The sequence below is a fragment of the Anopheles merus genome, chromosome 3R (genome assembly GCF_017562075.2).
Source record: "Anopheles merus strain MAF chromosome 3R, AmerM5.1, whole genome shotgun sequence".
Taxonomy (NCBI): domain Eukaryota; kingdom Metazoa; phylum Arthropoda; class Insecta; order Diptera; family Culicidae; genus Anopheles; species Anopheles merus.
In genome coordinates this window covers 19,283,890-19,303,389 of record NC_054084.1, presented here as the reverse complement: position 1 = coordinate 19,303,389, position 19,500 = coordinate 19,283,890, and the positions used below count along the sequence as shown (strand labels likewise).

General features: G+C 45.4%; 1 protein-coding gene across 12 annotated transcripts in view; it reads left to right on the top strand.

The window, feature by feature from the left end:
- Nucleotides 1–19,500, top strand: part of LOC121595859 (insulin receptor substrate 1) — a 208,490-nt gene that overhangs the window by 41,777 nt on the left and 147,213 nt on the right. For all 12 annotated transcript variants that reach the window (XM_041920172.1, XM_041920169.1, XM_041920171.1 and 9 more), the window contains one exon: nucleotides 13,803–14,953. In XM_041920172.1, the coding sequence (XP_041776106.1) occupies nucleotides 13,927–14,953 (1,027 nt within the window). In that variant the 5' untranslated portion in view covers nucleotides 13,803–13,926. The remainder of the gene's footprint in view (nucleotides 1–13,802; nucleotides 14,954–19,500) is intronic.

Below are 19,500 nucleotides of genomic sequence, written 5' to 3'. Positions count from 1 at the left end.
TTTCTCAGTACGTTCTTATGACACCTAGAATTCCTATCCTTGAAGACTTGATAAAATTATATTTTGAGTCCTGATCGTACAGAGATTAGTTTTTGGGTTTTTTTTTTTGAGATATTCAGGTCTGTTCTGGACGTTACAATGGCTATTTCCGCCTAGCATATGCCCTCTCTAGATCAGAGTTCCCCAGGAATTACGACAACTTGAAAGAACTTTTCAATTTGCTGTTCAATGATCGTTCATATTTATACTATTTCATTTAAAAATGTTGGATCCTTTTGTGCCTAAACGATTCTTCATCAGAACTGTACTTCTTGGTAGTTCAATAGTCTTCAAAATGCATCTTGCTCCTGGGGATATTGGTACATCGTTTTCAAACCACCAGAAAAGCGTGTTCTCAACCATTTGTTCAACGAAAAACATGAACCTATTATAACGCCTTTGCTTTCTCGCCGTGCGGGTTGTCGCTTTGATAAACGACTACAAGACATCGAGCTGTCTATGCTGCAGCGCTGCCTGCGAGTTGGCAGAACGATTTGCGCTCATGCTCTGGCGGGAAAGCTATGAAGTGTGAGCCCTACATTATTGGGCTCATTACTCATCGCGAGCTCATCTTCTTACGCCGGAGCGCGTCCGAGCGAACTGGTCTGGTGCGTGCGTTGGTGGTGTGTGGAATATTTCAAAACCAGAAGCCAATTCGAAGGCGGAAAGGCCCGCCAACAGACTGCTGCTTCTGCCAACAAAACGGACTAGCACTGTAGCAAAGAGTCTCTCTGCCTAACGGACAACGTTCGTTCTGCATCGCGGGAGTATCGTAACACCGGCATCAACGGTTGGCCGGTTGCCGATAGTAGGGAGCGTACCCAAGGTTTCGAAAGCAGTGCTATTATCGTTAATAGCCGCTCATTTCGTTCAGGGTGGAGTTGTTTTTTGTTCATTGTTTTCTCTGAGTCCTTTTGGATAGAAAACGATAGATGGTAAAGACATTGTTGGGATCATCTCTGAATGCCGTCGTCGTAGCTAAAAAGACTAAATCAAAGTTCATAAAAAGAAATGTTAGGATCGTTCACTCACTTGTCTTGACGCCAAATGAAGTGTCTAAATTCATTGATACGTTCTCACTATGTATTGAGACGATTATTTCAAGTGCAATTTCATGGTTCTCCTTTTGGTATATCATACGCAACATTTCACAAAGCGTCGATCGGTCACAAATCCCACTCAACGGCTTTGATAAACCGTTTCCTAACGCGTTTGTCCCTACGTTGGCAACAATTTCGATGGTTGTAGCCTGATGACTACGATCTCCTTTTGCACTGTGTGTTTACTTCAAAAAACTGGAGGACCATTCATGGGAAGAGTTACGGCTTTTAGCCGTTGATTTATGGTGTTACCGAATCGATTTCCTTCCACCTTTCTTCATCCTTAACCACCACCATCCAAAGTTTCCTTTGAGAAACGTACCAAAAAAAAGCCCCCACAAAAACTTGAATCCGCCGACAAATAATGCGACCCACAGACAGTCACAGGCACGGCGATTGACCGCAGCCAGACACGATCCTCGAGATCCGGGGTCCGGTCGGCCGGCTGGTTGATCTTTCGAGAGAAAATTGGAGCAGCAGTCGACCGACGTCCCCGCGATCAAGTCTCGCCGAGTTTGCGAAATAATTTCGCACGGCCCCGAACCCGTCTGGGTCGCAAAATATATCTCTGCATGTGTGTGTGTGGTTCTTTTTTGCAAACAATTTCTTCTTCCTGCGATATCCCGCCATCATCCATCCCGGTCGGTGGTCGGTGTTTGGGGTTGTTGTTGTGCAAAATTTTTGTTTACGACCCGCGCGCCCAGACGTTAAATGAGTGGAACCCCACATCAGAGAAGCAGCAGCAAGGCACAACATAAAAAAAACCCGCCGAAATCCTAAATGGGATCTTTCCCGTGTGACGGTGGCGGCGGCGGCGGCGGCCCCGAAGGAATTAACGAAACCGAACTTAAATAAAACGGCGAGACACACACGATTGATGTATTTCTCGTGCGGGTTTTTGGTTGAAAAATTCGCAGGTATATAGATATGCATCCGAAATGGGGGGGGGGGGGGCGAAATGGTTGATGATGATTTGCGAATGTGCAGACTAGGCTGGTGAGCGGGAGATTCAAGGAGAGGCAAAGACCAGACAAACAAGCGCAGTAGACGGGTACGGAAAGAAAAAAAGACAACACAAAAAACCCTTAACCAGCAACACATGAAACAAAACCGTCTCACAAAACCGCCCGAGACGCAGCATAATCCCATCCCCTGGTCCGTTTCTAAGTGGGTTTGCATATTTCGACGCAACAGCGCCGACAGGCCCGGGTTTGTTTTGTTGGCCGTTTTCGCCGTTTATCTGTCGGGATCTCCTCTGTCGGGCAGACGACGGAGGCTGAGCGCGATCATCCAACGGTGGTCCGGCGGTGTCCCTCTCACCACCAAGTCGAATTGCAGACTGGAACCTGGATCCTTCGTGCCTTGCCGATTCCTTGTGTTTCTCCCGATGCGATTTGGGTTAAGATTAAGTTGAAATGTGTTTTTTTAATTGCGAAAGGCAGGCAAAATTGACAGAAGAGCGCAAAAGGATTATTCATGTTTTATTAAATTACCAATTATTGATGATTTATTGTACTCCGGGCGTTTAAACTGTGGGGCACACTGGCATGGTGTAATTTGAGCCTGATTTTTCGGCACCGTACATGTCGATGTTGTCGCACAGGCTTCACACGAACGGAACTTTCTCGAAATGGCGGGACTTTCGGTGTGTGCATACTTGTAGTTTTAAATCTAATTAAATGATTACGGAGTGAAGTGCAATTAAAATGAAAGATGTTAGTGCTGTTTTGAGTCGAATGGTTAATTATAATAATTTAAAACAAATTTTACACAATTAGTTTTGTTTTTAAACGCCGAAAACTAAAGCCATGAAGGTTGGAATTTTAATCCAAAGTAACTAAGGAGCTAATTTCAGTTTGAGCTAATTACAGAATCTTCTCAATGTACTTTCTTTGTTACGTTTCGATCAATCTTTTTGTTTTTTTGTTCCTTTAACAGTAAAATAAAGTAGTTTAAATAACTCCTTTTTTAATTGTTTGTTAAATCTTTATTATTTTGTGTTATTTTGTGAATATACAACTATAGCGAAAATAAAATTTACAGCCAACAAAATTAGCGAAAGCCGTTGAAATAAAATTATACATAAAACATCCAATAATATTAAAAATAAAATCAAACATTTACTTACAAAGGAAGAATTTACACCAAAAAAAAAAACAAAAAAAATACACAAAAAAATACACAAAAAAATACAAAAAAATAAAAATTTACAAAAAATTGATTGTTGAAAACAAAATCCAAATAAGTTTGGCAAATTTAGGCTACAACTTGATCGAAAATCCCTTCGAAAGGATCAACCGTTATGTATTCGCCTTTCGAAATGGTCAAGTGGAAAACCTAACCTATCCGCTTTGAAGGGGTTTAATTGTTGTAGCATCTTTTTGTATGAAATTGTTCCGCCACGAGTTGCTCAAGGTTGGATTTTAGAAGATAAGCATATTATGCCAAGACCCAACTAAGACAGCGCAGCAAGAAGAACGGGGCGGCATGTCTTTGGAAGCCGTTTTTTATGCCACTTAATTCGCGCCATCGACTCCTGTTTTTATTTTTCTACTCGATTCTGATCCCCAAGTTTGTAGACAATTTATAAAAAAAAAACATCGTTTTCTATTTCCATCTTCCAACACCACCGCCCTTAGGGAAGCATAAGAATGTGCTTCCCTCGTTGGGTTTGGGGGGTAGAAGCATAAGAATGTGTCCCGCTTTTGTGAGACCTGGAATGTGTGTGTGTGTGTGTTTTTGTTTTTTGCTTTATCTCTGCGAGCGATTTTGCTTTCTTCGTTCTATTTCTACCTCGTTCCTTCACCATAAACAACACCCTTCTGGATGCCAGCAGCGCGACAAGATCCTTTCCCGTTGCTGCTCGTGGTTTCAGTTTTCGGCACGGGCACCGAAAAAAAAAACAGGAAGTTGTGTCTCGCGCTTTAAATACCGCTCGTTGTGCGCGCACGCGGTTCCAGTTGCTCTGGTCTCGGGTGGTGGTGTCGCGCTTTATTTCACTATCGCTGTAGTTTCTCCTTCCTTCCCTTTCGCTGTCCCGAGACATGTGTGCTGCTATTATTCGATACAATCGCTCGCGGGAAAGTGGTTTGTGATGAACAGCACATAAAGCATGCAAATAAAGCTGGTAGAGGGAGGAGCGGCAGGCAAACGAGGCAGTCGGAAGAACGAAGAACTGAAGAGCGCAAGATCGCGTTTCGTGCTCGAAGGGTTTTTTTAAGGTTGTGAAATTAAGGCGGGCAGGCGAATGAGACATCGCAACAGGGTTAAGCATGTTGGCTCGTTTGATTTCGTTTGGTGGTTTTAGTGTTGAAGCATTATAAAAACCGATTTAAAATGTATGTTTCTATAAAAAGTATAGCATGGGGGTTATCCATAAACTACGTAACTTAGTAAATTAGGTCTAAAAAACAGCTTTGCAGGTAGCTCAATACAAACACATTAATTCAACTCATACATTATTTAAATCACAAAGTGAACGTGTAAATTTTGACGCAAACCAGTTGTTGATTCGTTGTAAAGCAGACAATTATCACTCATAAATTAGTCCTTTGCTACACCATTCACCATTCAAAACCAGTTCCACACCGACCGGAAAGTCCAAAGTCTCTGTAGACCGTCATTCTTTGTTTTTTTTTGGCCCTGCCAAAGCCCTGCCAAAGACTTGTTCGGCTCGAAAATTCAAATCGTCTCCCAGTAGGGCCACACAAACACACGCTGGCTTGGTTCTTGCTGGGACCACGGGGTTTGTCTTACGTCTAGCGTTTGCTTCCATTTAACTTTTGGCGCAGCACCGGCACCGACACACACGCACAGCCGATGCGTGGCCAGGTTTACACCCCGATCTATGAGTCAGCATTACCCGGGTGCGTGGCTTACCACCATTACACCTCCCAACAGTTTCCGTTCCATTCGCCTAACGGGGCATGGACCTACCTGTGTGTGTGCGTGTGTGTGCGATTTTTTTCTCTTCATCATGCGTACGCGAATCTCACCTCAACCGAAAGCGGTTGCTGCTGCTGCGCGGAAGTCTGTTGGCCGCCTGCGAGTACGCATGACGTACGCAACCAACCTCCCGCATGACTTACGGTTTTGCGCAAGCAGAGCCGGCGGGGCCGCATAGAACTGGGTGGCCTTTTAAAACACTTCAAACCCCCCTTCACTTCCCCCTGTCGGACGCTGCCATTCCTACTGTTGCGCTCGCTCTCGCCCGCTCTCGCCCGTTTCGTGTTGCTGTGCCGAGTGGTGGCGGACTGCGTTTTTCGCGAGGCCGTTTGTCTTTCGGGTGTTGTTATGGGGTTGTAATGTTTTTTGGGGCGCAAGAGTGCGTGCGTGCGTGCGCGACTGATAAGTTACTGGTGCAACGATCTTTCAAAGTGGATTTTTTGTTGTCTGTTTGTTTTGTTATCGAGGAAGAGAGCTGATGCGATTCATGTCTTAAATTCACTCACGATTTAGGAAGTACATAACTTAATCTTTTGATGCCCAAATTTTTGCCTTGCGGTAAATATAAACTGTAGAACACGTTCTTTCCAAAACTTCAACTTTGAACTGAGGTCGTTTTTTACAGATAGAAGTACACAAATAATCTAGGTATTTATGTGAAAAGGTAGAAGTGTTGTGAAGTGGCTTTGAAATTGGTAGCAACAGCATATTATATTTTAGTAATTTTTTATCGATTTTTTGGATGCCCATGTAAATGAGGGATTGGGAATTAGAGGGTTTATGCAAGATCATCACTTCATAAGCAGTTGTGAGCAGAGTGTTAAGACGACCCACGATCAGATCGATCGAACGTCAAAAATAAGTATTCTTGCCCCTTTTCCACACGTGTTACGTAATTAATGGTTAATCCCTTTGCTTACTTTTTTAACCCGTTTTACTTCAACAATACAATTAAAAAAAAATATTTTCGCTGATGTTTTTAATTTTCTACTAATACTCATGTTAAAACACTCATTTAGAGCTACATTTATACACGCAAAAGCGCCTCAAACATGTCTACAAACTTTTCAACCCATCGTCGCGACCTCAATGTTGCGCCCCGATCTTTCTAGCCTCTTGGCCGGTGGTCACAACATTTCGCGAACATCATGCCCTCGCCGGCGGTACGCAAAAAAAAAAAGAGTAACACAGTCAAGGGAAATAAAAACGCTCTCTTGGCCTTTTGGCCCCCAACAACTCGGCGGGGAATGTGCTTAACGCACAAACGCACGCACACACACAGCGACGCTGACCAAAACATAACTGCCCGGCGTGAGGCACAGTAACATAATGAATAAAAACACGGCTACCATCAACCCTATAAAGAAGCATACCAAGCCGGGGGGGACCGGACGCGCTTTCGCAGATGACGGCAAAGAAACAAACCAAAACATAGACGGGGGCGACCGCGAGCCGTTTGCCGCCGGGACTGCCCAAAATGAAGTTGGCAGGATTTTTGTATTTTTCTTGTTGCTACCTGGAGTGAACGAAGCCACCCTTTTCCCCAAGGCCTGCAAAGCATCGTGCTCCTCCTCTCTTTAAATCATTCTTCCCACTACTGTTATGCAAAAGGTGCGGCGCACGAGACAGAGAGAGGGAAAGGTGGAAATGATTTTGTTCGCGATTTCAATCGTCCTAGGCGCGCGTTGTGTGCGGTGCGTCTCTGATTGAGCGCGAGATGATGGTGTATGAAATACACTTTTTAAAAGCTGTTCCCTCTGGCCTAATCATTCCCGTTCGATCGATCGGTTGGCTTACGCATTGATGTTTTGGTGCGTGCCGCCAACACTTTTCGGAGCTGTGCAAGGGTTGCGGGAGGGGCGATCTAATGAGCGGAAAAGGCAGGGAGGGTTGCTTGAAAAATTCGCACACACTTCCATGTTTTCCTCTATGCCTCCTGGCGAAACCATTCTGTGCGAAGCGATAGACAGAGAGAGAGACGGTCTTTTAAATAGAAGGCTTTATTTTCCAAGGTAAAGGAGAACCAAAGGAGAGGTGCCGGAGGCGGAGGAGAGTTTTTAAAGCCTTTTCTTTTCGAGCCTCGGTTTGGGCAATATTTCCGCCAATTTGAGGAGAGCCGAGGAGGCTCACGGAGGCTCACGCGCGTTGCCCCGTTTTCAATGCTGTTTCGCACAGCAAAGAAGACAAAGAAAATGGCAAATTCATCCCCCGCTGCCAGGTTGAACACAACGAGCTGCTAGATCCGTACACGTGGAATGTTATACTTCTTCTTCTTCTTCTTTCGTTTCACAATCTGCATGTCTGGTTTCGTTTTTTGCGTCTGCGGGTCTTGAGCTCTCCGTTTTGAGGGCTTTTCTTGCGCGAGATCCCCACCGCTGCTTCGTATGTGGTGCAATTGGAGGCTTGTGATGGACAAATTTAGGGGTTCGGTACCTTTTTGGATGGGAAGCTGAGTTGGTTGGTTGGTTAGTTGTGGGAAGGCGCGAGGAGAGGTGTCCGTCTGTGTCCGCGCGCGGTCTGAGGTCAAATTGTGCGTAACCGTCGCGCTGTCTGTCTGGTGCGTGTGTGCCGCGCTGCTTTGTCGGTAGCGCGGACAGCCGCCGCTCATCAACGCCAGGGAGAGAGGGACAGGGAGGCCACACGGTGATGTCTGCGCTTTCGGTGCGTAGACATGGCGAGAGGGGGAGTGTTTTTTCTTCTTCTTATGCGTAACGCGTGTGTCGTGAGGTATAACCAAGCTGCCCCCGGCCCAAGGTGACCAGACGACGAACCGGCGTCCCAGGGGCGGAAAAGCGAAACACGCAAAACACGACCTAGTTCTCACCGTTTCGAGGCGAAGAAATCGAACGTTTTTGGGTCTGTGTGTGTGCATGTTTACCTGGGCCGTGGCGGGTTTTCCGCCGTTAAGAAGAAGTTGTTTTTTTCTTGTGTGCTTTGGGTGAAGAAGATGCGTCGGCTTTTTTGTTTTGTTTTTGGGTCAGTCTTGTTATTTTAAACGTGTGTTTCCTTACCTGTAATGCATGGTGCGAGTCATGGCCCAAGTCACACTCTTGGGAGGTGAACTTGTGCGGATGCAGTCGAGCTGCAAGCAAAAGAGTTTAACTTTGAAAGGTAAAAGAGTTTCTAGGCAGAGTAACTAAAGCATTTTGCTTCGAAGAAACGTTAACAATGAAGACATCGGCATGTTTTCATCCATTAAAACTCCAAAACACTCCAAAAATGAAGACTTCAGTCGCTTAAGGCTCTAGTTTGAACTTGCCGTTATTATTGTGGGGTGTTCCATGGCCTAACTTTTATCCTACAAAGCGAAAAGACAGCCTGTTTTGAATATCGTCAACAGTGCTGTTAGGGAAAACCTCACTCGGATCGAGAAAACGTCCCTTCCTCGATGCCCACAAAGGGGTCAGTGGCCGGATACCGGACCGGAAGCTCCTTATGTTTTGTCAACCGTTTGTTCACCGCGTCCGGTTAGCGTTCGGTAGAGGTCTGTGTGTGTGTTTTATCCTTCCATCACAACATATTACATTTCTGCAAAAAAAAAACAGCGTTTCGTGCAATGGAAATGTCCATTTGCAAAATAATGGGAGTGAATGGACAGGCCTAGGGGAAGGGCAACCAAAAAAACAACTACAACTCCCTCCTGATTATTTCAACTACACTCTGCTGTCATAATAAAAATAACGCACGCGCGTGTGTTTGCATACAAAAAAAGTTAGCAGCAAGGATACCGGAAGTGCCCGCGCTTGTCGTGTGCAGCGCCACCCTTCCCTCTAAGGCACTCTAGGCCCTTAATTGAGCGACGGAAGGGAACACCACCCAAGAGCCCTTTTCCGTCCGTCGATTAATTAGAATAATTATCGGCTTTCGTATCGAGCGACATCAAAAATGTTTGCTGCGGCTGGCTCGATTAATGATGGGTCGTTTTTTCTCTCTCTTCTTTTCAATATGCAACCGAGCACAGGGTGAGGCGGTCGTCGTTGCGTATGGTTTTGGATTGAGCAAGAAGTGGAATGAAGTGGAAAAACAGCACGCGTCTAGAAGGGGAAAACAAAACACTCACCAAAGGACAGTTAACGAAAGCGCACCAAAACGGTAGTAGAACCCTTTCCTGCGCCCTAATGACATTTACGTTCTTGTTGTTCCCTTGGGCTCTCTTGTTGTATTAACGGAGAGTGTATTGCAGTGTTTTTGATACACAGCCCCTTAAATAATAATTAAAGCTTCCCCCGGGCAAAGGACAAGGGGTTGACAATGATTGTTCCGGGCAAATGTAGCGAAAAGCGAATTTCCACCGACAGGCCACGTTTTATGCTACTGTTATTGAAAATTATTCTAATTAGCCTGTCGGGAAGGAGAAAAGGTCCTTGGGTTGTGTGTATGTGTGTGTGTGTTGTTTTTGTCTCTCCTTTTTCTGGACCCCTTTCCGGTTTCGGTCGAGTGGGTTTATGGGATTGAACCGGGGAGGGGGAGACAACTTTACAACGCCTAACCAACCACCACACTCCACCGATTGTGGTTGACATGTTGATAAGATGTTGAAAAGTCCAACGATAATACGGCGCGGGGTGACTGCTGGCGGCCGGGCCAGTTCACCATCATCAATTCTTCAACCCCGCAGGAAGACGGTGTGGCGAATCGTCGTCGTCAATTGTTGTCCTGGCCGAGGGACATCGAGCCAGGATCGATCGTCAGTTTCGGTTGGGGAGCTATGTCCGCCATGGGGAGTTGAAGTTGGCTGACTTTACGATCCTTTAATGGGTGCTTGAATTGTTGCCGCTGCTATAAAACGGTGGAAACAGCACCGGTCGGTGTGGTAAAGGATGGCAGAAAAGACGGCCCGGCGACCAGGGGTAAAATGTTGGGAACAAGTTGGGGTTTGTAGTTGTGGTTTTCTCGCTATCGGTGCCATAAAAGCGTGGACAATTGCTTCATAAGCTCTGGTGCTGCTGCTGCTACTGTTGGTGGAGAAATTTAAGGGACATTTTAGTTCCCCTTATCCCCAACGCTTGGTGACGCTTGCTTTTGGTCGGTATTCGGTTCAACTCGGCACCAAGTGCACCGGCGAGGGTTTGCGTGATGTGATTTGTCCTGGGGAGCATAAAAGGGACTAGATTTATGAACTAATTGCGAGGTTTTCGGGATTTTTTTTACATTTAGGACCAACACTTGGGTATAAGTATGTTGGTACGATAACTGTGAGGTATTCCGGGAGAGGAGGATGGTGACACTCGTTATCGGATGGAAGGTAGTGAAATAAAAGCTTTAGTGCCTAGATTGTAGTAGTTGCATACCGATCAACTCCAAAACCTTGGGTAACAGTTACGACGTGATTTGGGCAGGAGATAGCTGAAGGATTTTCGGGGATTCTATGTAGAAGAAAGCAGTGGACAATAAACTAATTGTTATTTATGTTACATCCAATAAAGTAGTTACTAATCCAACATTTTCAACAAAGTTTGTATCAAGAATCAAACATTTAAAACGAATAAATAGCGGAATTTGGGGCAAGTGTGCCATACGGGGCAAGAGTGCCACCAAGCATTTTTCCTTAAAAACTTTAATTTAATGATCAATGTATACACAATTGGTTGCTTTCCAATGACTAGGTATTCTGAGCCTAATTTCATATAGACCAATCGATATTTCCCATTGTTTTAAACTGATTTATATTGAGTTTCAAAAGTGAGCAGAATATTATAATTTTTTAATCCAACCAAATAAGCTCTCAAAAATCGTGCGAACAATCAACCGAGAAAATATTTACACCTCCGTATAGCTGAGAAAACGTGAAATTTTTTGTGGGGTTAGTTGAAAAAAAAATTCTTTTTGTCACTGAAAAATTCAATTTCAAAAAAGTTACAACTTTTGGGGCAAGTGTGCCACCATCTTTCATAGGCGCGAGCTGTCAAAAATGTAAACATTGTTGTAGCGTGCTGCAGAATGGTGCGCTATTGTGAGCGGATTCCAGCCCGGAAAAACAGAACAGTAACAAACCATATTGTGGTACAGTTGGTGGTCAAAAAGGGTTCATTGAGGACTAAATACATGTGGGAATACATATACTAGTGGTATAAACGTAATAATTTCCAATTATCTAAGAAACACGGTTATTTTAACCAGGTTGCCGTCTTGCCCCATACGAGTGGCACTCTTGCCCCATAGCCCAAAAAACAACGTCTTTTTGGACCCTTTTTAAAACGCTTCAAAAACTGTTTTGTTTGCACTTTTTTCAAGCGAAACTCATTTATAAGTGAGGAAATAGATGTAAAATGGTTATGAGATTTAAATCGGCTTTTGAAAAACACGTTTTAGTGAGTTATAACTTGAAATGCTTAAGGTGGCACACTTGCCCCAAGTTCCGCTACATATAGAAATTTGGAATTGTTTTATCGTGTGTAGTTTCTTGCCTTCTTTGCTCTATTGCATAGCTATCTCAAACTAAACCAAATTTCAAACAAGCACATAAAAAACAAACCCATCAATAACAAATTCCAATAAAACAAACTAACAAACTCCATCTTGCTCACGTCCTCAGGTTAGTTTCATTGCGTTTTACCTCAAAACAAACACTGAACACCCATTACTGAAGGCCGTGTGTAGCGCACAGAACTAGGACAGTCCATGTAGAAGTGTCATCCTGTTCCATAAAAGTAGATCAAACCAGAATCTCTTCACAACATACGGGGCAAGATGTGCGGCAAGAAGTTCTCCGTGGCAAAAGCGTCAAAAATATCGTCCACATAGCCTTGGATTGTGTTTTTAGCTTTGGTTTGTAATGGGTCCCCCAACATCGTAGAATTCTTTGACCTGTTTCTTAGAGTCTGCGGATTCGATAGGTATTTTCTCGCAACAAAGTTTGCAGCTCTTGGTTTGTTGCGAGACTTCCTTTATGTGTTTAGTTTTCACTCAAATTTTGTGATTTATTTGTGCTTGTTAGAACACATATGTAACTGTTCCAATTAATGGTTCTTCTTATTATGATAACATTGGGAGCAAGTCTATTTTGAGAATAATAACAAAAATTAGTACAAAATCGAAAACAGATGAATAATATTGCGCACATTAAAACTACAATAGAAGTTTATCAATTAAAATTAAATACACAAATTAAAAACACTCAAACTGTCCAAGAACTTTTGTGAACAGAATCGAACACTAGCTTACAAGGACAAAAATAATCAACAAAATAAAAAAAAAAACAGAGCAGTAGAGCAAATGGATTCGAGTGCCAATACACCGGCATGTTTATTTATCATCTGGCTTAACTGGCGTACCATTTACGATGTGCAATCGATACACAGGGGCAGAGCCGGCTTACTCTAGTGCACAGTCTCGAAAACGAAAACCCAGCCCGCAGATCGATGTCGAATTCGAATCGAAAAGTTTCCGTTTGCTTGCGGCTGTGATCCACTTGCACACTAACACTGGGCGGCTTGTGGGTGGCCCAGTAATGTGTGTACGTTCTTCGCCGTGGTCTTAGAGTAAAGGGAGGATATGGCGAGAGAGAGAGCGAGAAAGAGGGCGATTGATTGTCACACTTCAGTGTACCGTTGAATTACTGTTTAATTGGTGATAGGTTTTTGGTTTCTCTCGATTCTTCTTGAAGGGGCAGGGGAAACGAGAAGCAACCAGCTTCGATTGCGGTTCAGGACAACAAATCATGGGTCTCTTCTTTTTTGTGGCATTGTTGGGTGCCATTCGATGTGTAACTTACACCTGCGGCGCAATCCTGCAGTCCAGTGTTTGTGTGTGCATTAAAAAAAAAAAGATGCATTATGCAGAGAAATTGAAACAGAAGCAATAACGAAAAAAGAAATATAAAAGGGAACAGCAAAAAAAAAAGACTCGCACACACACACTTCCTGCCAAAGCGATCTTCGGTGGGTAGTTTTACACGCATCGGAAGGGAAAAAGTCATACTCCTGAACGCCTCGGAGCCGGAGCGAATGGATTTATTATGATTGCATTAGTTTTGGTCTGGCGGTTCTCCCCGACCGTTAACGCGTGGGGCAGGGGGAGCGGGCAGTGTTGAGAGGAGGGCAATATGAGCCACCGGTCTCGGGTCTCGGTGTTGCTAATGAAACGTTATTTTCCGATTAAGCTATCAACGCGCAAGCATGTTCGCGGGTGAGCTACCGCAGGGAGATGCGGTAGCAGCCAGATAATAATTATCATTTATTCAGCTACTTTACGACTGCTTTATGAGATGGAATTAGGTGTTGAGAGAGTGTGTGGGAGGCAGAGAGACAGAGAGAAAGGGTGCTATTGATACCCCTTTGGGCTTTGTGTGTGTTTGTGTGTTTAATGATATTTAACGTGGAAATTAAAGAAAAAGCTGCTGGGGCGCGCCCCGTCCGATGCAGTTGCAATCATTGAATGTGAAAATTGCATGGTTTGAGGAAATATTTTGCCTGTCGTCGGTATTTATGGTTAATGAGGAAAAGTATGGGTTTTTGGTACGGGTTTTGATAGTTTTGGTAAATGAATTTATCGGAAGGAGCTTTATCGGATAAAAGTAGGAGGTTTTGTGAACAAAAAATTTCGCTGTTAAACAATGAACTGAATGATTTTATTAGGTTTAAGTCATGGCACAAAAATGACACTGTAGCTTTAACGTTTTTAAGACATTCTGTCTTATGTTTTCTGCTGCTTTTTGGTATTATAATAAGATGGAAATTAACGTTATTTTTTCTATCATTTTCTTCAATTTTCCCACAGAGCGTCAAACACGACTTCGAAGGATAGATCGTCCGGTACTGGCGGCGTTCCCACCGACACCAACGGCATCCGGTACCGCTTAAACAGTTCTCATGGGCCACCGTGGCGGAAAATTGCCGCCGCGATGTCCACACTTACCAACAACGCCAATAACAGCAGCAGCAGCAACAGCAACAATAACAACAACAGCAGTAGCAACAACAACACTAATAACAACAACAACAACAACAGCATCGCTAGCTACTATCAGCAGTACATCCAGCACTATCAACTGTCGCCCCAGGGGGGGACCGCACCGCCATCCGCCGGTGGTTCACCGACGGTCACGGGTATCAACAACAACAACAACGGTCCCACATCCGACAACATACAAACCATCAACAACAACAACAACAACAACATTAGCACCAGCAGTAGCACCAGCAGCAACCAAAGCCAGCCGACGACGGCGGCTAATACCGGCAGTGGCGGCGGCGGCGGCGGCGTCGTCGGTGGGATTCTGGGCGTGCGAGAAGTTAGCGCCAAGCTGTTCCTACCATTTGCCCGCGCGAAGATGATGCACTCGTCGTCGTCCGCTGCCTCGACACCGGCCAAGGACCAGCACCAGCCCGGTACGCCGCTAGACGGCACGTCGATGGCCGGCATGAATGCGACACCGTCCGGCACGCCGTCGGCAACGCCGGGCACGACGACGGGCGGCGGCAGCAGCAGCAGTGCGGGCGTGTCCGGGTCGGGGGCGGGCCGCGCCTCGTCGCTGATCATACCGAAGGCGCTGAACGTGGTGCTGCACGGGTACCACCGGAAGCACAAGACGAACAAGAAGAAGTACTTCGTCGTGTACGGGGACGTGCCGGGCAAGGCGGCCCGGCTCGAGTACTTCGACAGCGAGAAAAAGTTCAAGCAATCGTTCCAGAAGGGCAATGCCGGCTGCGACGGGGGCACCCAGCCGAAGCGCACCATCGTGCTGCGCACCTGCTTCAACATCAACAAGCGGCACGACCTGAAGAAGCAGATCATCTCGCTGTACACCAAGGACGACAGCTTCTGCATCGTGTTCGAGAGCGAGGAGGAGCTGAACCTGTGGCTGCGGACGCTGCTGCGGCTGCAGCGCGGCGAAGACTCGGAGGGCGATCCGCCACGGCCCACATTCGGTAAGTGAAAAAAACGCTGTTCAATATGGGGAAGAATGTGTTGATTTTACAGTCTTTTTATGGGAGACGCTCATTTTATTGCGGATGTGGAATTGATGTTAGAAAACCAAAGAATCCGAATATTTCCTCGCATGTTTTTGGAACAGATTCGAACTGATGACCTGTGGCGCGCTAGGCCATGCTTTTGCTGCGACGGTCATTGGGCAGTCAATTTACTGTGTGGTTAAATTGACTATTTGTTCTGATCTTGCTTGATGAAAACTCTCGTAGCATCTTCCAATGAAGCTTCGAAGACAACTAATCGCATGAATTGCCTCAAATCATACCATGTAAATACACATTTCTTGGTGGAAAGATTCTGACCAAAATATACGTGGGCTCATCGACAAAAAGAATATGCTCGACCGTAGCAACGGTGGCTGTATTAAGCAGCTTTCTTTTTGCGTCAACAAAACAACAACACCGACATTAACATATGGTCGTCGTGAACTTGTTGGAGCTCTCGCCACGCAATGCAGTGCGCAAAAACAAACATTGTTGCTGTTGTTGCTATTTACCTATTGCTTTTCTTACACTTTTTTCGTGGAGAGTTTGCGTCGCAGCAGCTGCTCGTTCAATGACGTAAACGGATTAAGCCCAATGTTGGTAAACAGAGAGGCAACACGATGATGGAGCATGATGCTGTTCATGGGAAGATGGGGAGCGAAAGTGTTGGTGGGGATTTAATGCATCCATCACGGCGCAGAAACAGTTTCCACAGCTTCATCGCGCCGGACACGTGGAATTCCGTTGAAGAGGCCGTCTTGTACATGGGAGGTTTCGTTCGCAGCGAACTGGACAACATTCCTTTTCTTGGACACACGCCTGGGGAAGATGTGAATGGTTTTTATATGCAACGCAAAAGGGGATTCGCACACCGTTTGACAACACTTTGCCCCCATGCTTTTGGGCCTGTTTACGTGCGTTTGCTCGAAATTCACATCCAGAAAAAGGAGGGTTCAAGGAAATTGGAATGAAAAATGGTTTAGAAGACTCTTTTTTGAGTTGTTTTGTAAATAAAATAAAATAATTTTTGCATTTTGTTTTCCTCAATCCCTGAGCTTTCCCTGGGGCCAAACACACAAACACACTTGCATCATTGCGTCGTTGCTCCGTTGATGCGCCTATATCTTTCTTGTTTTGCTTTTAGGCCCAAAGGGTGTTTTTGGTTTTTCGCTTCTCGCAAAAGGTCATAAATTTGTGTTAACCCTCAGCAGCAGCAGCAGCAGCAGCAGCAGCCAATGCAGACGAAATCGTGTCGAAGTGCGGAACGCGAACGGTCCACTGGGATGCATTTATAATTCATACACGCCTGACATATGAAGAAACAAACGGCGAAACCGGCAGCGGGAAGGCAAAGTAAAGTTTTAGAGCTGATGGACTGAACCGTCCTGCCTGTCCATTAAACGGTGGTTATATGTCCCTATCCGCAACAATGCTGGCGCGACAGCCGTTCATCAATGGAAGATTAGTGTAGTTGGATTGATCTGCAGTGCAAATGGTAGAATTATGTTTTAGACTGTTCATAAGCTTTCCAATTCTTTACTCATAATAATCCAGACTTTGTTATGTTTGTTTGAAGCTCACAACGTTTCTTCTAGGAAGTCACGAAATCGGGCAAAGAAATTAAAAAGTTAGAACCTGCTGCAGCACTGCGGAGGAAACTAAAAATCATAGGAAAAGAACACCAGAAAAAAACCTATGCAAAAACAAGCAATTTCAGGCAATAAAGCAAAGTCACGTCCCGGTGTGTCGTTAGAAGTTTTGCTCCGGGTTTAGTTCCGTGTACTCACCTTGGCTCGCTTCCGTGTGTTTGTGCTGCCGGGAGTGTTTCTATGCATAGTAGCCAGGGTTCAGGTTTTATGCCTTTCCGTTGGAACAAAACCTCTCTCCCCAGACACACACACACACACACAATTGCCGGCAGCAGCTCCGGGCTCTATCTTTATGGCAGAGAGTGACGTTTTCCGATGAGGAAGATAAACCGTCCCCACGGTTGAACCGGGTCGGGCATGTATAGATTCCTGGTTCGTTACGATGGCGGGAGCACCTTTATCGGGAATATAGCATTCACTGAGTTGGGGTGTTTTTTTTCGGAATTCGTTGTGTGTATTTAAGGATTGCGCTGGGACCTCTGGCGGAGGGTGGGAGTTTTGTTTTTTCTTGCACATTATTTGCCTACTTTTGGGGACAAGCAATATTGTCGTCCGAGTGGCCGATATGCGTGTTTTTTAAAGGGTGCTTTGCTTCTTTCCAATCCCTCCGGTGTGGGCATTTTGGCCCTGTGAGGGGGGAGGCTTTGTGGGAAGGTTTCAGGAAGCGTTTGTTAGAATGCACGACGGTTTCGAATGGCTGCTCTTAGCATGCGGTAGCAGTCGCCCGACGACTCCTCACCTCTTTGGGGCCGGCTCTGGGGCTGGTGGGACTTTGGCGAAACGCATTGCGCGAATTCTGCGACGTTTCGTGTTCGTGACTTTCATGCACAACAAACATATGCGGCATCAGGATGAGAAGTGAGGAAGGGGAAGTGCTGTGGGGCAAAGGAGAAATTATGTTTAAAAGAAAGATTAAACCGCCTGAGCGAGAGAGGGAGAAAAGGGACGTCTCCAATACGGATTCGAAGCTTTTCGAACTTTCGAACCTGCACCAGCAGGATATCTTGGCCTATGAGTGAACCATTTTTGGTAGGGGAGAGAGGGGGGTGATGCAGGATGTTTAACAGGCAGCTTCCGGCTGCGTTTCGAAGGGTGATTTGTTGTTGTTGTTGTTGTTGTTGTTGTTGGTACTACGTTCTTAATTCGGTTTCTAGCGACCCTTCCGGTGGGCGCCGAGAGGCCCCTTTAAGTATGGGGAGGGTAAGGGCAGCGACGAAACAGCACCAGAGGGCCAGAACGTTTCGGAGAACCACGTGCCACCACGACGTGTTTGCACGTGTGCGATGAATTTTCGAACAGAAAAGAAAAAGCATATTCAACATTCGACCTGTTTTTGTCGAGCTTGTGTGGGGGAAGCATTGGAGACGGCGGAGTTTCCCCTGCTTTCCACTCAATCAATTATGCGTCCCATGGCGCATGGGGTGTGGTGTATCGTGCTTGTAGTGTGCCGTATGTGTTTGCTTCAACGTTTCCTTTTTTGTTACGGGGAGAGACGCCTCCGAGATATTCTGGGGCAGAGTTTTTTCGAAGTTGAAGTTGGGCTTTCCTCGAAAAGTTTGCTTTCTTTTTGCAATACACCATGTCGGTCCTGAGGGATTTGGAAAACGATTACTTTCTTTAATCACTTTCATTTTGATTAAAACTGATTTGATTGTTGACCTGTAAAATCATATCAATATTTATAGTATTGCAAACATAAAATGCCTCAACATGAAGCTTGCAATATAATACAAACACTCTCTGTCTGGTTGCTTGACATCGTTTTTTTTTTTTAAATTTTCTGTACCATCTTCCTGCCGTCCAGTGTGCCGCCCCGCCTGTGACACACGACATGCCATTTATGAGCAGAATTCCGGCGAATTGTTGTCCAGTCTGTGTCTCGCGATGACGCAAGCCCCATACCTCCATGGAACGACGCATCTGCTGACCACGGGCTACGAAACCTGGGCGGCCACAGGGGTGGGTTTTTTGCTTGTTTGATTCGGCTCATAGCTTCCCTCAAACTCCCCCTCCCCCCTTTTGTGCACCGTAGGCAACATTTATTTGCGTAGCAAACATCCATCCTTGAGCGACGGCCGGTCGGTTTATTGAAATGTCGTCGGCTAGCATTGTTTTGCATAAATATGCGCTAAACGGCCATCGCTGTCCGTTGGTGCGTGTGCGCGTCCCGGGGGAGAGACACACGGGTTCCAGTTCGGGTTTGTTGTCGCCGTGGGTTCTTTCCCCACCCTGTCCTTTCTGCTCCCCGCTGAACGATGCTCTCGTTCATTTCAACATCACAGTTTAGCGCGGTACGCCAAAGGAGACAGGGGAGAAGAAAGTTAAATAAAATCTCAAGCGCAAGCAATCAACCTTAAAACTGTTGTTACACAAACACACACACACACGTTGCCTCGCTGTTACTACAGCAGGATGACGTGTATCGATCATTCGAGTTTGTGTTGATTGTAATCTTAAATGCTCTATAGGATAACCCGGTAAGTTTTTCTCCTGTCTGTAAATGTACTTAGGGTCTCCGGTCCCCCCTAAAAACATATCCATTTTGCTGACTACAAGCCAGCGAAGAAGCGATCGATCTTGTGGTGCTTTCGATTGCAGCGATACGACGTTTGACAGACGCTTGGGTGATTTATTTTTAGAGCAAAGTTTAATGAGCCATACACTTACGGGTAAAAGCAATTCGGGTTTATTGTGCTAGCAGAGTCGGGAACAACATGGCTAATGGGGTGTGCAGTTAAGGGTCGGCTCGGGCGAGATCTTAAATTTTGGATACAGTTTTATCTCAGGATGCATGCATATAGGTAATGGTGCATTTTATGTCATTTGTTGAAATGTTTTAATTTGTTTCTATGC